The sequence below is a fragment of the Pseudophryne corroboree genome, chromosome 2 (assembly GCF_028390025.1).
Source record: "Pseudophryne corroboree isolate aPseCor3 chromosome 2, aPseCor3.hap2, whole genome shotgun sequence".
NCBI classification, from domain to species: Eukaryota; Metazoa; Chordata; class Amphibia; order Anura; family Myobatrachidae; genus Pseudophryne; species Pseudophryne corroboree.
This window is the reverse complement of record NC_086445.1, coordinates 132,811,014-132,828,989: the sequence shown is the minus strand read 5'-3', so window position 1 is coordinate 132,828,989 and position 17,976 is coordinate 132,811,014. Positions and strand designations below refer to the sequence as shown.

The window sequence follows — 17,976 nt, the reverse complement described above, 5'->3', positions numbered from 1 at the left end:
TTTCATGAACAATGATGATCTGATGCGCTGTCCCGCGGGTCGTTTGTTGCATCTACAGATCTACTCTGCTGCAGTCAAGATTTGTCAGCCTCATATGCGATTTGGTGAAGATCGTTTGTTAGGTCGTTTATAGATAGTTTGTCAAAATGCACAATATCGTGAGTCCAGGACTGCTGAGGAATTGCCGGGGAGTTCAAGGGAAATCGTTAGCGACATCACTGTTTGTGAGTCGTTCTAATATATGGCCAGCTTAAGTATTAATTCTTTATCTGCTTCAATGGCTCAGTCATAATCATTGAGTTTGTTATTGATTTCAATTAATTTAATGCTTAATTAATGAAATCCCAAAAGCTTTACCAATGTATTTCCTCTGTGACTCATACTTGCCTACTTTGCTCCCCCCTCCTCCAGGAACGGGTAGCCTGGTCCACGCAAAGGGGGCATGGCTAGTGGTAAGGCGGGCTCTTCAGGGGGTGTTGCAGCACAAATGCGTAACCATGGCTCCACCCCCTGCTATACAGTGCAGAGGAAGCAGGCACTGTATAGTGGGGGCGGGGATTCGATGGCGCAATTCAGCGCAGATTGTGTCATCGGGTCCCCCTTGGACTGCTCACATCTGTTGTGGGCGGCCAAAGGGGAGTTGCAGGGGTTTGTGGCATATGCAGGAGACTTGCCCGCCTTCTGGGAGGCCGGGAGTGCCACCCGATTTTCAGGAGCCTCCCGGCTGTTCCGGGAGAGTAGGCAAGTATGCTGTGGCTCTGCACTTGAAAATCATATACAGAGCCTGATTCTGAGGCAGATACTGCATCGTGTGCCTGTGTGTGCATCTTTTGTGTATTGCTTCTGCAACTTCATGCATTTACCGCTACAAGCCCTTCCCCAGTGTACATCCATGTGTCTGCTTATGCTAGAACGGAGACGCCCACTTTGATCATATTTTGTCACTCAAATAACGCTTGGTGCGTATTTAGATGCAACCATTGTTGCGCCATCAAAACATGCACCTACCCCTTGCTAGGGGCAAATTGTCTGTCAGAGTATGGCCTCCAATGTAATGATTATGCACCTGAGTTAACAACCACTTCAGGGACACTTCCCATAACATGCCCATAAAACACACCACCTCTGTGAAAAGTAAAATTTGCAAGAATGTAATGCAGTTACCTTCTATACCTTTTTGAATCCTTAATTTATCTGAAAACATCTAACATAGTAACATATCCCCTCCCCCTTCTCTGATCCAAGCTATACATAATGCAGTCCTTCAGCCTTTTCTGCTAAGTCTTTGGATGTTGTAAAAATGCTGCCCAGCGCTCACCTAATCAGTTGTCAGAACCAATGGTAGATAGTGCTAGGCACAGGATTGGGGAAGGGAGTAGAGGAGAAAGGACGGAAGGGAGGAATGTAAAAAAGTGGAGATATGATATAGGAGATAATCTATGTTAGTCTAAATCTGGATATGGAAATGCCACTCATGATTATGACTACATAAAATGACTACATGAAGAGAAGGGTATTAGTTCTAATAGTGCATTTATTAAAAACAGATTGAATTTGTGGAGAAGTTACAGTGCTCTCCACTCTGTCTCTTTGTGTGGGACCGATAGTCTTAGGAAGTCTAAGGAAGTTTTTGAGGAACACTTTTGACCATAAACTCCTAATTCTGGAGCTTATGTTCCCCTTAGTGAGTGCACTGACCTTACTGAAATTATACAGTTCAGTGCACCACTAAGGGGGAACATAACCTCTGGAATTAGAAGTTTATGGTCAAAAGTGTTCCTCAAAAACTTACTTATACCCACAAAAGTAGGGGTTCTCTCTTAGTGATACTGCACTGACTGAGACTGTTGCTTCCGCACAAAGAGATTGGTGTTCCTCAAGAACTTCCTTATACCCAAGGATGTTTCTCAGACGACCACATGGATTCGCTTTCGTTTTTACAGTTCTGGTAAGATCTTCCTGTGACAATGGGATCATGTGTGTTTACCATCTGTCCATAAGCATGCTTCATAACTGAGGCCTCCTTCTGCTTCTCCTGTAAATTCAGGTGATGATCCCTATACTCTTATCTCCTCCAACAAGACTTTCTAGGTCCATCTCCAGTCTTACTCTTCTTCTTTTTTTCTCTTTTTGTTCTTTCTCTTAATAGTTTTTCCCACTGCTCCAACATTTGTCTCATGTGCCTTCTGCATCACCTCCTGTTGCAAAATTAAGGGTAGCCGGCATGTCACATTCTTTGTTAATTATGTCTTATTATAGTACCTTGTGCTGTAAGATGATATATTTATTATACAAAGGACATTATGATGTTCACTAATGTTTTTTTGTGGGGGTTTTTTTTTACATTATTTTATTATCTATTGTCAGCCCAAGTGAATGGGTTAGGGGTTATGGTTTATTGGTTTTAGTTTGGTCTCATGGGTAGCATTAGCTCATCATATGGCCTGAGGATATGTGAATACTGGGACCTGGCTTTACAGGAGACCTGAAAGGTTTTCACACATTCTGAACAATATGGATACTTTTTATTGATTATTTGGCATAAAAATCAGGTGATAGAGGGACTGGGCCAGGAACTGATAGCTAAGCTTCACCTTGCACCCCCAAACATTGCATTATAGTCAATAAAGGCTGCGATCATTTCTCTACATGTTCTATGTTATTCAGGGTGTTGGTCCTTTTGATTATTTGTATCACGGTCGGTCATGGTAATGTGATCATTTGCTATTGTAATCTTGTACTTTCTTCCTAAGGGACAGTCCTGATTTGAGAGAACTGTCCCGTCGTCCTGCGGTTGGTGCACTTGACCTGGCATGCGGGGAGTTTGGAGGTACGTCGGTGTTGTTGTGGGTAGAGAAAAGCAATTCTAGCTAAGTTTTGGGGTTGTGTGATGGAAGCTCTAGACACACTCTTCCATGCGGCCCCCCCCAATACGTGGTCAGTCCCTTTCGGAGCAATATACATGTTTTTCGGTATAATAGGCTGATCACCATTCATATTCTGCCCCCTCAAGCAGACATTCACACGTCTCCAGCCCAATCATTGAATCAAAGAAGTAAAGAATCAATGAAGCAATTGTCATATACATGCTACATTACTTTCCTTCAGCAGAGTAAAAGATAACGGAAAGGCTTCTCATATTAGCACATACTGACTTGCAGAAACAAAATTAATTTCTTACGTCTGTTCGTTGTTACGAACCAGTGTGAAAATAATGTTAAGCATCTGTAATTTCTAGAGATGAGCGGGTTCGGTTCCTCGGAAACCGAAGCCCCCCGAACTTCACCCATTTTACACGGGTCCGAGGCATACTCGGATTCTCCCGTATGGCTCGGTTAACCCGAGCGCGCCCGAACGTCATCATCCCGCTGTCGGATTCTCGCGAGATTCGGATTCTATATAAGGAGCCGCGCGTCGCTGCCATTTTTCACTCGTGCATTGGAAATGATAGTGAGAGGACGTGGCTGGCGTCCTCTCACTTTGTTTCAGGGGGCTGCATATCTTTATTCTGGGGACCAGCAGTATTATAGGAGGAGTACAGTGCAGAGTTTTGCTGACCAGTGACCACCAGTATTATATGTTGTCTGCCTGAAAAACGCTCCATATCTGTGCTCAGTGTGCTGCATATATCTGTGCTCACACTGCTTTATTGTGGGTACTGGGGACCACCAGTATATTATATAGGAGGAGTACAGTGCAGAGTTTTGCTGACCAGTGACCACCAGTATTATACGTTCTCTGCCTGAAAAACGCTCCATATCTGTGCTGCATTGTCGTATATAGTAGGAGTACAGTGCATAATTTTGCTGACCACCAGTATATAATATATAGGAGTACGGTACAGAAGGCCACTGCTCTACCTACGTCTGTGTCGTCAAGTATACTATCCATCCATACCTGTGGTGCATTTCAGTTTTGCACAGTTTGCTGGCCACCAGTATATAATATATAGCAGTACGGTACAGTAGGCCACTGCTCTACCTACCTCTGTGTCGTCAAGTATACTATCCATCCATACCTGTGGTGCATTTAAGTTTTGCACAGTTTGCTGACCACCAGTATATAATATATAGCATTACGGTACAGTAGGCCACTGCTCTACCTACCTCTGTGTCGTCAAGTATACTATCCATCCATACCTGTGGTGCATTTCAGTTGTGCGCAGTATATATAGTAGTAGGCCATTGCTATTGATACTGGCATATAATTCCACACATTAAAAAATGGAGAACAAAAATGTGGAGGGTAAAATAGGGAAAGATCAAGATCCACTTCCACCTCGTGCTGAAGCTGCTACCACTAGTCATGGCCGAGACGATGAAATGCCATCAAGGTCGTCTGCCAAGGCAGATGCCCAATGTCATAGTAGAGAGCATGTAAAATCCAAAACACAAAAGTTCAGTAAAATGACCCAAAAATCAAAATTAAAAGCGTCTGAGGAGAAGCATAAACTTGCCAATATGCCATTTACGAAACGGAGTGGCAAGGAACGGCTGAGGCCCTGGCCTATGTTCATGGCTAGTGGTTCAGCTTCACATGAGGATGGAAGCACTCATCCTCTCGCTAGAAAACTGCAGTGCCACTCCTAGATGGGCCAGGTGTTTGTGTCGGCCACTTGGGTCGCTTAGCTTAGTCACACAGCTACCTCATTGCGCCTCTTTTTTTCTTTGCATCATGTGCTGTTTGGGGACTATTTTTTTGAAGTGCCATCCTGCCTGACACTGCAGTGCCACTCCTAGATGGGCCAGGTGTTTGTGTCGGCCACTTGTGTCGCTTAGCCATCCAGCGACCTTGGTGCACCTCTTTTTTTCTTTGCATCATGTGCTGTTTGGGGACTATTTTTTTGAAGTGCCATCCTGTCTGACACTGCAGTGCCACTGCTAGATGGGCCAGGTGTTTGTGTCGGCCACTTGGGTCGCTTAGCTTAGTCACACAGCTACCTCATTGCGCCTCTTTTTTTCTTTGCATCATGTGCTGTTTGGGGACTATTTTTTTGAAGTGCCATCCTGCCTGACACTGCAGTGCCACTCCTAGATGGGCCAGGTGTTTGTGTCGGCCACTTGTTAGCTTAGCCATCCAGCGACCTTGGTGCACCTCTTTTATTCTTTGCATCATGTGCTGTTTGGGGACTATTTTTTTGAAGTGCCATCCTGTCTGACACTGCAGTGCCACTCCTAGATGGGCCAGGTGTTTGTGTCGCCCACTTGTGTCGCTTAGCTTAGCCATCCAGCGACCTCGGTGCAAATTTTAGGACTAAAAATAATATTGTGAGGTGTGAGGTGTTCAGAATAGACTGAAAATAAGTGGAAATTATGGTTATTGAGGTTAATAATACTATGGGATCAAAATGACCCCCAAATTCTATGATTTAAGCTGTTTTTGAGGGGTTTTTGTAAAAAAAAACCCGAATCCAAAACACACCCGAATCCGACAAAAAATTTTCAGGGAGGTTTTGCCAAAACGCGTCCGAATCCAAAAAACGGCCGCGGAACCGAATCCAAAACCAAAACACAAAACCCGAAAAATTTCCGGTGCACATCACTAGTAATTTCTATTTTAAGATTACTGGAATTTGTGAGCTGCACAAACAGCATTGTGAATCAGGCTGCAGCTTTCTGTGCCTCTGCATCACTCTTTGTGCCTGTGGCCCGCTGTGCCCTCTCCTGCTCCACAGGAAGCAACAAGCATCTTCTGCACAGGAAAGATGAACTGCTGGAGGGTGGCTGGGAGCAGTGACTGTTAAAGGGGCCTCTCTAAAATAGCTCAAGAAGGGAAGTATGCCAGAAGTCATGGTTGCACCTGATTTATGATGTATATGCCAAGAAGCTACTGCATATTCCTAATAAGAAAAATATCCTGGTTTCCTTACACAAGTATAAACCTGCTGTTGTGTGAAGCTGGTGCTACAAAATAACATTCTCTCAGTACAACATACAATAAAATTAAACAAAATTCTGACACAGAATGTATTATACTAGCAATTAGTAATTACATCCAGATATGTCATGTTTTTTAATTACCACTTCCTCCCCTACAGACAGTAACACTGTATATACTTAGGAGACTAGTTAGATCTTTTTCCTCCTGACAATGAAATACAACTAATGGGAGTGTTATGGAATATGCAAACAAGTTAATTTCTGCTTAACACACAGAGGGCGGTATTCAAATGATATATCACGCCCAATCTCCTTTCTAAAGCGATCCCGTTATCGCGCATATCGCGCCCATAGTAATTAGGTTTAGCTCAGAGCCTGCCCTAATTAATATGATGCCCTAGGCAAGAGTTTAGCTGGTGCCCCCTAGCACCGCTGCTAGTTCCGCCTCTGACTCTGCACCCCTTTCCTACTTTCCTAGCACCATCACCACTCAGAAATAGCAGTCCTCGTTTTTGTGCTCTTACCCCCTATATTTTAAATAGGAACAGTGCGCACATTTGTCGCGCAGCCCAAAAAGGAGCGTGTTCTTTTGGGAAGGGGAATGGCCACACAATAGTACCCCCAATTCAAATTACACCGCACAGTAGTGCAACTTTATTCACATTATATCATGCAATAGTGTCCATAATTCACGTTACATCACACAGTAGTACCACTTTACCTTATATACATTACTAATAAAGTAGTGCTCCTTATTCACATTACATCACACTGAATTGATCCTTATTCACATTACACCAAGCCATATTGTTCTTTATTCACATTAGACCATACTGTAGTGCCCTTTAGATAAATTACGCCACACAGTAGAGCACGCTATACACATAATGCCACACATTAGTAATGCCTTTATATACATAACACCACACAGTAATGCCCCTTACCATGGCCGAAACTAGGATTTCCGTCACCTGGGGCAAGGCGGTAATTTGCCTCTCCCCCCCCCCCCCAAAAAAAAAAAGTGGGAACTATTGGACAGTATTCCCCTATGTGCCCCAAATGCCTTATGTGTCACATGCCCCTCCCAGCAGCGTGTCCCACTTCATGCCCCCGTGTGTCCCTCTACATTGCACTATATCACTACACTACAGTCCCCTATCCACTGCACTACATCACTATACTACATCCCCTACATGCTGAACTACATCACTTCACTACAGCGTGTCCTCTCAATGGTGTGTAGGTGGCAGCTTATTATCGGTTGGGGCTGGGCAGGCAGCCGGGATCATAGCCTGCTTAAAACCAGCACCAACAGCTTGCTCCTGTAGCTTGCATGGTGCACCGCATGCTAGTCGCAGCACTGCACGGCAAAGAAGAAAGTTTAAGACAGTAGCCGGCATAGGAGAGATACCAGGTACTGGAGCTCACCCGCACAGCCTCGGAGCCAGCTGTGGGCAGACAAGTGGGTCAGAGACACTGCCGCAGGAGCTGCACAGCACTGCTGGTAAAAAAAAACCTGTTCCTCTGTAACACCTCAACACCCCCTCTAATCCTGCACCCAGGGCACCTGCCCCCTTAGCCCTCCCCACTTGCGGCCCTGCCCTTACACATATGACACACATTATTAATATCCTTATAAATTTGAAGCACCTTACAAATTATGCCAACCTTAATTAATGCCCTTATACACATAATGACGCACATAATGCCCCTTACATACAGTATATGTCGCACATTTTTATTGCATTTATACATATGACACCCATAATGTCCCTTACACATATGCCGAACACTATTGCACAATGAACCTACCCACACACAGCACTCACACGGCCACTGACACTGTGACCTCTCTCTCTGCATAGATTCAGATACATCTTGCCTCAATATGCCATGCAGCTCCCGTCCAGCTCTGCTAACGTTGGGTGCCTTTTTTTGCCTTAAATGCGTCTTATTGTCATTGCTATGTGACTAGGACTACCTTCTGCTGATTAAAATGATAATTAGCATGCCTATAATCTGTGGCTGTATCTGCATACAAAATGCTACGTTACAGTGATTTCCAGGAATACACTGTAACGTAGCATTTCATATGTGGATACAGTCGCAGTCACACACAGAATATAGGCATGCTGCATATCATTTTAATCAGCAGAAGCTGCTTGTGCCTCTAGGCATTCGAAATGCCCTAGGCCAGAGGTTCCCAAATTGTGTGCCGTGGCTCCCTGGGGTGCCTCGGGACACTTGCAGGGGTGCCCTGGGTTGGTGGTCCAGGACCAATTCAAATTATTGATCGTCAATATAATAGGCAAAACCAGTGCTGGTGGCTGCCAGTCATAAAATATGTGGCCAAACAGAAGCAAATTTTGTCCCTCACCACACAACTGACCCTAAGGATGACATATAAACGCGATCTACTTCATGTAATATTTCTTTCTAAATTTCTCAATAAGAAATTTTTGTCCTAGGGGTGCCGTGAAAAAAATTCTGATATTCTAGGGCGCCGTGATTCAAAAAAGTTTGGAAACCACTGCCGTAGGCATTGCCCTAGTTTGCCTATGCCTAGAGCCGGCTCTGGTTTAACTGCACAAAGGGTTAGGTGCCCTTTCTACCCCGAGGGTAGCGAGCTGACCTGATTAAACCACATCTGTCAGTAGAAACAGAACGTGTGCGGAAGGGGGTGAAAAGAATTTAATACTGCCCAGAAGCTCTAATACCCAAATTAATATTATATTAGTGTTTTAAATGCAGTAAACTATGGGAAAGACAGCTGCACTTTGAAATACACACTTTATATAGGGGGTCATTCTGACCTGATCGCAAGCTGCCGTTCATCACTGTGCAGTGATCAGGTCAGAAGTGCACATGCGCCGGCGCCACAGTGCCCCAGCACCGGCGCCTGTCATAGCCCAGCGATCGCCTCTGCCTGATTGAGAGGCAGAGGCATACACTGGGCGGGAGGGGGCGGCACAGCAGCGTTTGGCTGCCGTTTTTTGGGTGTGGTCCGGCCAACGTAGGCGTGGCCGGACCGTGCGGGGGGCGGGCCGCAGCTACTGCGTGACGTCACATGCAGCCGCTGCAACCATCACAACGACAAGTAACTCCCTGCCAGCACGCAGGAGCTGTGCTGGTAGGGAGTTACTCTTCAAGTACAAAAGCATTGCCGCTGTGCGATGCTTTTATACTTGTGCGCTGGGGCCGGGGCGGACTAGCCCTGTGCTGGGCGTACCCCCGCATGTCAGTGTGGATGATCATAGCTGTGCGATCAGGTCTGAATCACCCCCATAGTTAGCTTTTTTTCTTGTATATTTAAGTAACGTGAGCAAAGATGAGATGCAGTCTGTGTCCCGGTTGGTCACAATCCGTCAGAATATCGATGGTGATATCCCGATTCCCGACTAGTGAAAATGCAGTCTGTTTGAAGCGTTAAGTACGAGGGTTAGGGTTATTGTTAGGCTGGTGGGTAGGGGGGGTTAGGGCTAGGCGCAGGGGTGGCCAGTCAGAGACAAAGAGTCCCAAAAATTTGTTCGGTACGTCAAAGAGCCAACATTGAGCCGAAGGCGCGCATGCAAAAATGGGGTGTGGCCTTGCGCCTGCTAGGTCACGTCCCTGGTATAAAATACACTGAAAAAGCCAGATCCAACTTAAAATACATTGAAAAAGCCGCTTCCACATAAAATAATTGTAAAAGCCAGATTCACATAAAATAAATTGAAAAAGCCGGATTCACATAAATACACTTCAGCTCCCCCATATGTCACGTCAGCCAGCACCCTCTTGTCACTCCAACCAGCACCCTCCTGTCACTTCAGCCAGCACCCTGTTGTGTCACTCCAGCCAGCTCCCCCATATGTCACTCCAGCTAGCACCCTGCTGTGTCACTCCAGCCACCACTCTGTCACTTCAGCCAGCACCCTGCTGTGTCACTCCAGCCAGCACCCTCTGTCACTTCAACCAGCACCCTGCTGTGTCACTCCAGCCACCACCCTCTGTCACTTCAGCCAGCACCCTGCTGTGTCACTCCAGACACCACTCTCTGTCACTCCAGCCAGCACCCTGCTGTGTCACTCCAGCCAGCACCCTGCTGTGTCACTCCAGCCAGCACCCTGCTGTGTCACTCCAGCCACCACCCTTTGTCACTTCAGCCAGCACCCTGCTGTGTCACTCCAGCCACCACTCTCTGTCACTTCAGCCAGCACCCTGCTGTGTCACTCTAGCCAGCACCCTGCTGTGTCACTCCAGCCACCACCCTCTATCACTTCAGCCAGCACCCTGCTGTGTCACTCCAGCCACCACCCTCTGTCACTTCAGCCAGCACCCTGCTGTGTCACTCCAGCCAGATCCCCCATATGTCACTCCAACCAGCACCCTGCTGTGTCACTCCAGCCACTACCCTCCTGTCACTTCAGCCAGCATCCTACTGTGTCACTCCAGCCAGATCCCCCATGTGTCACTTCAGCTTCCCCCAACTTGCTGGTGGGTGTCTCATCTCTAGTATCTGGCTCCCTCAGTTCTAAGTCCCAGTAGTGCTGCTGCCTGTCTTTCTGGAGTGCAGTGGTTACCGAATCTGTTGTGGTCATGTGACTTTGTGTTTTAGGAGCCACATTTGAAGAAAGAGAAAGCTGCATGTGGCTTAGGAGCCACTGGTTGGCCACCGCTGGGCTAGGCTATGGGAGGGAAGGGTTAGGGTTTGACTGTTAGGGAGGTTAGGGTTAATTTGACGAAGGTGGGGGTTAGGGTCAGGCTGTGGGTGGGAGGGTTAGTCTGCGGGAGGGGCTGGTTAGGGTTAGGCTGCAGAAGGGGAGGTTTAGGCTGTGGGGAAGGGGGGTGGGGTGGTGTTAGTCTACCAAAGAGTACAGTTAGGGTTAGTCTGCAGGAGGGTTAGAGGGAGTTTAGGGTTAGGCAGCTGGAGGAGACCGGGTTAGTACGTGGGAGGGGATGGTTAGGGTTAGGCTACAAGAGGGTTAGGGGGAACTTAGGGTTAGGCAGCCAGAGGGGATAGTTAGGGTTAGTCTGTGGGATAGGATGGTCACGGTTAAGCTGCAGGAGGTTTAGAGGGAGGTTGGGGTTAGATGGCCGGATGAGACAGGCAGGGGTGTATCTAGGGGTGTAGGCGCCCCTGGCAAAGTAAGGGATTGGCGCCCCCATATTTGAAATAGGGAAGGTGCATGTGCAAAAAAGGGACATGATCTTGTGGGAAAGGGGCATGACCATACAATAGTTCCCCCAATTCAAATTACGCTACACAGTAGTAACCCTTATACACATCATGCCCACACAGTAGCAGTTCCCTTTACACATTATGCCCACACAGTAATTCTTATAACACTGAAGAGACATCAGCAGTGCCTGGCCTGGCTGAGGAGGCAATGCCACCCAAGACCAGGTAGTATAATCAAATAGTAGTGCAAAGAAGTGCAGTGCAGCACACTACCCAGTGGTGCAAGTAAAAAAAAATCCTTAGTGGTACTGTGTGCGCGCGGCGAAGGAAAAAATGGGTGTTGCCACATGCCACATGGGGCGTGGCCTATGAAAATGGGAGCGTGATACACATATACCCCCAATAGTGCCAGATACACATATGCCCCCACAGTGCCAGATACACATGCCCCCACAGTGCCAGATACACACATATGCCCCCACAGTGCCAGATACACATATGCCCCCACAGTGCCAGATACCAGTGGCGGATTTAGCGGGGGGCAATCAGGGCGAACGCCCCCCCTACATATACCGGCAGCGGGATGGAGGCCGGGTCCCGCTGCGGTATTGGGAACGGGTTGGAGAGCGGTGCAGCGCGGCGGCGGACGAGGAGAGAGAGGAGCGTCCTGACGCGCGTACAGTGACCTCTGATCTGAGCACGCCCCCTCCTTCCTGTACGCGCGTCAGGAGGACGCTCTCTCTCTGTCTTCGTCCTCCGCCTCGCTGCACCGCTCGGCATCCGTTCCCAATATCGCGGCGGGACCCGGCCTCCATCAATGATTAGGTGTGTGTGTGTGTGTCCCATTTCTCCCCCCTCCTCTCTTCTCCCGGCATTATGTCCCTGCATTCTGTTGCCTCATTCAGCGTGCTATAATGTGCACTTTGGCTCATACAGTGTGCTATAACATTGGCTCATACAGTGTGCTATAACATTGGCTCATACAGTGTGCTATAAAGTGAATTTTGGCTCATACAGTGTGCTATAATGTGCACTTCGGCTCATACAGTGTGCTATAACATTGGCTCATACAGTGTGCTATAAAGTGAATTTTGGCTCATACAGTGTGCTATAACATTGGCTCATACAGTGTGCTATAAAGTGAATTTTGGCTCATACAGTGCTATAACATTGGCTCATACAGTGTGCTATAACGTTGGCTCATACAGTGTGCTATAACGTTGGCTCATACAGTGTGCTATAACGTTGGCTCATACAGTGTGCTATAACGTTGGCTCATACAGTGTGCTATAAAGTGAATTTTGGCTCATACAGTGTGCTATAAAGTGAATTTTGGCTCATACAGTGTGCTATAAAGTGAATTTTGGCTCATACAGTGTGCTATAATGTGCACTTCGGCTCATACAGTGTGCTATAACATTGGCTCATACAGTGTGCTATAACGTTGGCTCATACAGTGTGCTATAAAGTGAATTTTGGCTCATACAGTATGCTATAAAGTGAATTTTGGCTCATACAGTGTGCTATAAAGTGAATTTTGGCTCATACAGTGTGCTATAATGTGCACTTCGGCTCATACAGTGTGCTATAACATTGGCTCATACAGTGTGCTATAACGTTGGCTCATACAGTGTGCTATAAAGTGAATTTTGGCTCATACAGTGTGCTATAAAATGAATTTTGGCTCATACAGTGTTGTATAAAGTGAATTTTGGCTCATACAGTGTGCTATAACGTTGGCTCATACAGTGTGCTATAAAGTGAATTTTGGCTCATACAGTGTGCTATAACGTTGGCTCATACAGTGTGCTATAATGTGAATTTCAGCTCATACAGTGTGCTTCAATGTTGAATTTCTTTGTAAGAATATCCTTGTGTCTATCCCATGCATGTTTAAATTGCCCTACTGTCTTATCCTCTACCACCCCTGATGGAAGGAATGGCGATTTGGCAGTCTGTATCACCAGTGCGCAGGGTTCTCTCCACTAACTGGCAACATTTTATTAGTAATGGCAACAATAGGAAATTTTAGAAGCGAACGGGAAGGGCATTACTAAGTGGGAGGGGCTATGATTAGGGGGAGGAGTCATAATTCTTAAACCGCCCCCCCCCCTAAAAGTTAAGTCTAGATCCGCCACTGCCAGATACACATATGCCCCCACAGTGCCAGATACACATATGCCCCCACGGTGTTAGATATGCCCCCACAGTGCCAGATAGATATGCCGCTACAGTGCCAGTTATGCCCCCACATTGCCAGATATGCCACCACATTGCCATATACACATGCCCCCACTGTGCTAGATATGCCCTCATAGTGCCAGATATGCCCTCATGGTACTAGATATGCCCCCACAGTCATACAGTCATAGTCCCCATCCCCCTCCCAACACATAGCCATAGTCCCCTCCCAGTAAATAGCCATAGCCCCCACCTCCCCAAGCAATAGCCGTAGTACCCCCAGCACATAGCCGTAGTCTCCACCTGTCCCAACACAGTCATACAGTAGTCCCCAACCTCCTCACATAACAATAGTTCCCTGCCAGCATAGATAGCCATAGTCCCCCTCCCTGCACATAGCCCCTCACCTCCCCAAGCACATAGCCATAGTCCCATCCCCCTCCCAGCACATAGCTGTAGTCCACCCTTAGCACATAGTAGTAGTCTCCCCCACTCCCAGCACATACTGTACATAGCCTCCCCACACAGCACATAGCCCTAGTTCCCACCCCACAGCATCACAGCAGATAGCCGTAGTGTCTGGCAATACCTGCTGTGCCGAGCTGCCTGGGATAGAGGGCGGAGGATCGCTCAGCAAACAGGAGCTGGTGCCAATGTCCGGCACTGCACCAAACTACATGAAGAAACTAAAAATAAACTACAGCTCCCAGCAGCCTTTGCCGCTGGGAGCTCCCTACAGCAAGGGTTGCTGGGAATTGTAGTTTATTTTCAGTTTCTTCCCTGTAGTGCATTGCGGTGCCGGACACCGGTGCCAGCTCCTGTTTGCTGAGCGATCCTCCGTCCTCCATCCCAGGCAATGCACAGGCAGTTCGGCACAGCAGGTATTGCCAGACACAACGGCTTAAGGGATTCCACTCATTGGCAGAGGGTGGCACCGTCGGGCAGCGGCCCCTGCTCGGCTGGCGCCCCTGGTGAGTGCCATCCTGGCCAATGGGTAGATACGCCCCTGGAGACAGGGTTAGTCTGTGGAAGGGGTGGGTTAGGATTAGGTTTGGGATTAGCTCTAGAATACTCACCAAAGATTGCCGGTATTTTCACTGTTGGTATCCTGCTGCCGGCATTCTGACGGTCTGTATTCCAGACGCAACCCGCATAGATTATTCTGCAAAGAGAACCCAATTCTTCTCAATATTTGCATTTAAAGATTTATAATTAACATAGATGTGTCAACAACAGTAGACAGGAATTAGAGTAATAGCACTCAATGCCAGGTATTTTCTTCAAGAGCTAATTAATGGGTTGATGTATCAAACAGTGAAAAGAGGGGAGAAGTGGACCAATGAAGAAGTTACCCATAGAAACCAATCAGCTCCTACTTATTTTATAGAATGTCCTGTACTTGATTAATGCTATCTCAAAGTTGATTGGTTGTTATGGGCAAATTCTCCACTTTTCCACTCTTTTCACTGCTTGCTACATGTCACCCCCTAAATCCTGGAATACAAAGGGACAAATATTTGTATTACTGTAATAGACTGCATACTGAATATGGCGTAGACCAAGGGTATAGTTCCACAGCAGCTGGAGGGCCGCACGTGGAGTACACTTTTTAGCATTTCTGTGCTAGAGAGGATAGGAGAACATAAAATGATTCAGATATTGTTCCAGATGCATCATTGTATCAATCCCACTGTTATTCCCATTATTATACTTTTTCATATAGAGCATCAACATGTTCCAAACAGCCGTGCAATCAGAGACTGTTTATTCATTTACTATCTAGCCAAATCTAACAATGAGTGAGAGCTGCTTTATTGATTTTCATGTCAAGGTAAATTTCAAGCACATTGACTGGCTACACAAGAGAGCTGGCAGTCATTCTGTAGTTTAAACCAATATTGATTATTAATTCTCTAGGATAAAATGCGATCACTCAGGAATTCACTTCATGCTTCTCATTTAATGCACTTTGTGATATTTGCTTTGCAAACCTTTTTTTACAAAACTGTGTGCCACGTCATTCTGACCTGCATCGGCACCCAGGTATTGATACGGTGCATAGACAACTATGCAGTCACAGGTGCGATAAATGTCTGTAGCACTTGTTGTCTATATATATCAGTGTAAGCACAGTGCACCATAAGTATGTAGGACAGAACGTACAGGGGAATGGGGTCATAATCCCGGCATTCTGGATCCCAACAGTCAGAAGACTCATAGCGGGTTCCCGACAGTTAGAGACCCCATACAGGTTCAGTTCTATGAATTCTTCACTGCGTTCCATCCTGCATCCATGCTTGCTTTGCCATCCATATCGATCCCTTGCACATCTCCCTTATCTTGTCCTCTCTATCCCTCCACCTGCCCCCTGGACCACCTCCCTTCTCGCCTCTTCCACCATACCTCCCAACATGACCCTCTCCAGGAGGGACAGAATGCTCTGCTCCTGGACTTTTCTCTTAATTTATGATTGCCCTCACCTGTGTTAAAAACACCTTTCTTATCCATTAACCTGTTCAACACAGGTGCCAGCAATCACAAATTAAGAGAAAAGTCCATGAGCAGAGCATTGTGTCCCTCCTGGAGAGAGTCATGTTGGGAGGTATGTTTCACGTCTGCCTGCTCTCACCTTGCTCACCTCTTCAACTTATCTCTGTCCACTGGCATCTTTTCCTTGCCATTCAAAGTTGCTCTTGTCTCAACTATTCTCAAAAAAGCCCATCCTCACCCGCTAGCCATATTTCTCTTCTCCCGCTTCCAAACTGCTTGAGTGGCTTGTCTACAACCGTTTCACCAGCTACCTCTCTGCAAACTCCATCTTTGATCCTCTCCAATCTGGCTTTCACCCATTTAACTCCACTGAAACTGCCCTGGTCAGTCACCAATGATCTGCCTTGGGCCAAATCCAGGGGCCACTTCTCTCTGCAGTAGTACCATGGATAAATCCCTTATGGATAGCTAATTGCGTATGTACTATATTCTGGTCTGATATGCATTTTACACTTCATAGAACAAATAAGGAGAGATGCAATGATTCTGATTAACTCCCAGTTGCATGATCTCGGCTACAGAGCATCAGCTGTGTGAGAAATCTTTCTGCAAACTCACTTCCATTTCTTAGCATTTAAACTCCTGATGATCTCCGATGAACAGAATACGTGGTTATAGGTTCTTTTTAGGGGTGTATAAACTATACTTACCTTTCCACTGGCGCTCAGTGAAAATAGCACTGATGCCATTATCCCAGTCGGAGGCGGATTTACCGCTAAGCAACCTAAGCGGTTGTCTATGGCCCGACGGGTCCCAAGGGGCCCGTAAATCGCTCCCGTGGTAACCCGCGGAGATCCGCTGCTCACAGCGGCGCATGCAGGGGGGCCGGGGGGTTCTGAGGGGCAGATTTACTAAGCCTTGTGAAGTGATAAATTGCACGGTGATAAAATACCAGCCAATCACCTCCTAACTACCATGTCACCGGCTGGGTTTGAAAAATGACAGGAGCTGACTGGCTGGTGCTTTATCACCTTCCACTTTATCACTTCACCAGGCTTAATAAATCTGCCCCTGAGTACCCAGAAACCCCCCTGCATACCGATCCATCGCCGCGTAACTGTCCGTTCCCTTCGCCCATTGCGGCAGCCGCACCATAGTCTGTCCCCCTCCCGTGAACCGGAGTTCCGCCAGGGGAGATGCCGCGCATGTTAGTGTGTGGGTGGAGCGGGAGGCCCAGAAGAAATTTGCGTCACGGGGATGTGACAGGAAGAGATCAGTTTGCACTGCAGGACATTGCTACTGCATGGTGCCTGAGACTGACTGGAGCCGCATGGCGGGGGCGGGGTGAGGCACTGGAACCTGCACATCACCGGAAGCCTGGCGGTAGGAGCAGGAGCCCGGCGGTAGAAGACCATAGCATCCCAAAGAAACAGATGGAGCTACAGCTGCTACACTCAGGTGACAGGTCTACTGTGAAGCTACTGTACCTGTACATTGAACTGGCTGCAGGGATTCCAGGGGAGGGGGGCACAGTGGCTGGAAGAGAATGTGGGGGAATTTGACACAGCGACTTGGAAAGAAGATAGGTGCGGGGGGGGAGGGGGCGTGGAGGTGACACAGTGACTGGGACAGAACAGGGGTGGGTGGGAATGACACAGTGACAGAGACAGAACACGGGGGGTGTCACAGTGGCTGTGAGAGAACACTTCATCATATGGAAACGCCGCCTTTAAAAATCCTGCGTTTGCCCCTGGCTCACTCGGAGTCTCTCAGCTCCATCTTCCCGCTGATCCCAGGCTGCTCGCTCCCCACCGACGGAAACTTCACAGCGCGGGACATAAAAAGAGCATGTCGCCGCCGATTGATAGGGATGATGCCACCCCCCACCCCACCCCCTCGGGCCCGTACCCGTGCCGCTGACAGACCAGTTGAAAGCATTATTGTATGTCCCGGCAGACTGTCTGCGCAGTGATTGTAGTGTGACAGCTGCCGGGTGCCAGCTCCGCCTGCCCAGCGCATGCCGCTCTGCTCGTCGCTGTGGTGTGAGAGGAGAGAGAGGAGATGCGTTGTCCTCACACTGCGCCCACAGTCAGCGCATTCATCAACCATAATGAGTCCGGCTGACTGATTGTAGTACGCCGCTGCCGGCCTTAACTAGTAGACAGTGGCCTAGCCTGAAGAGAGAAGTTAGGCCCCTCCCCACCCCTCCTCTCAAATCCACATCACTGTGACTGTGAGCGTTGTTGGTGTGTGGCGCGGCCGCTC

General features: G+C 47.6%; 1 protein-coding gene and 1 long non-coding RNA gene across 7 annotated transcripts in view; one reads left to right on the top strand and one right to left on the bottom strand.

Annotated features, from left to right (window-relative positions):
- FLT3 (fms related receptor tyrosine kinase 3) overlaps window positions 1–17,976 on the top strand; it is a 238,801-nt gene that overhangs the window by 43,766 nt on the left and 177,059 nt on the right. Inside the window, exon 1 of one of the 4 annotated variants that reach the window (XM_063951724.1) lies at window positions 16,884–17,169. The exons of 1 other annotated variant lie outside the window; for it this stretch is intronic. In XM_063951724.1, coding sequence (XP_063807794.1) covers window positions 16,908–17,169 — 262 coding nt within the window. In that variant the 5' untranslated portion in view covers window positions 16,884–16,907. Of the gene's footprint in view, window positions 1–16,883; window positions 17,170–17,976 lie in introns of those variants that run through there. 2 more of the 4 variants (XM_063951721.1, XM_063951720.1) reach the window with 2 other exon arrangements.
- On the bottom strand, window positions 1,762–17,862 carry LOC135003326 (uncharacterized). Of its 3 annotated transcripts, none has more exons than XR_010204357.1 (3): window positions 17,620–17,862; window positions 14,298–14,383; window positions 1,762–2,198 (listed from the first exon to the last, which is right to left on the bottom strand). It is a non-coding gene; the product is annotated as an uncharacterized LOC135003326 (long non-coding RNA). The 3 variants fall into 3 exon arrangements; XR_010204360.1 differs by lacking the exon at window positions 17,620–17,862 and adding an exon at window positions 17,199–17,608; XR_010204365.1 differs by lacking the exon at window positions 17,620–17,862 and adding an exon at window positions 16,422–16,729.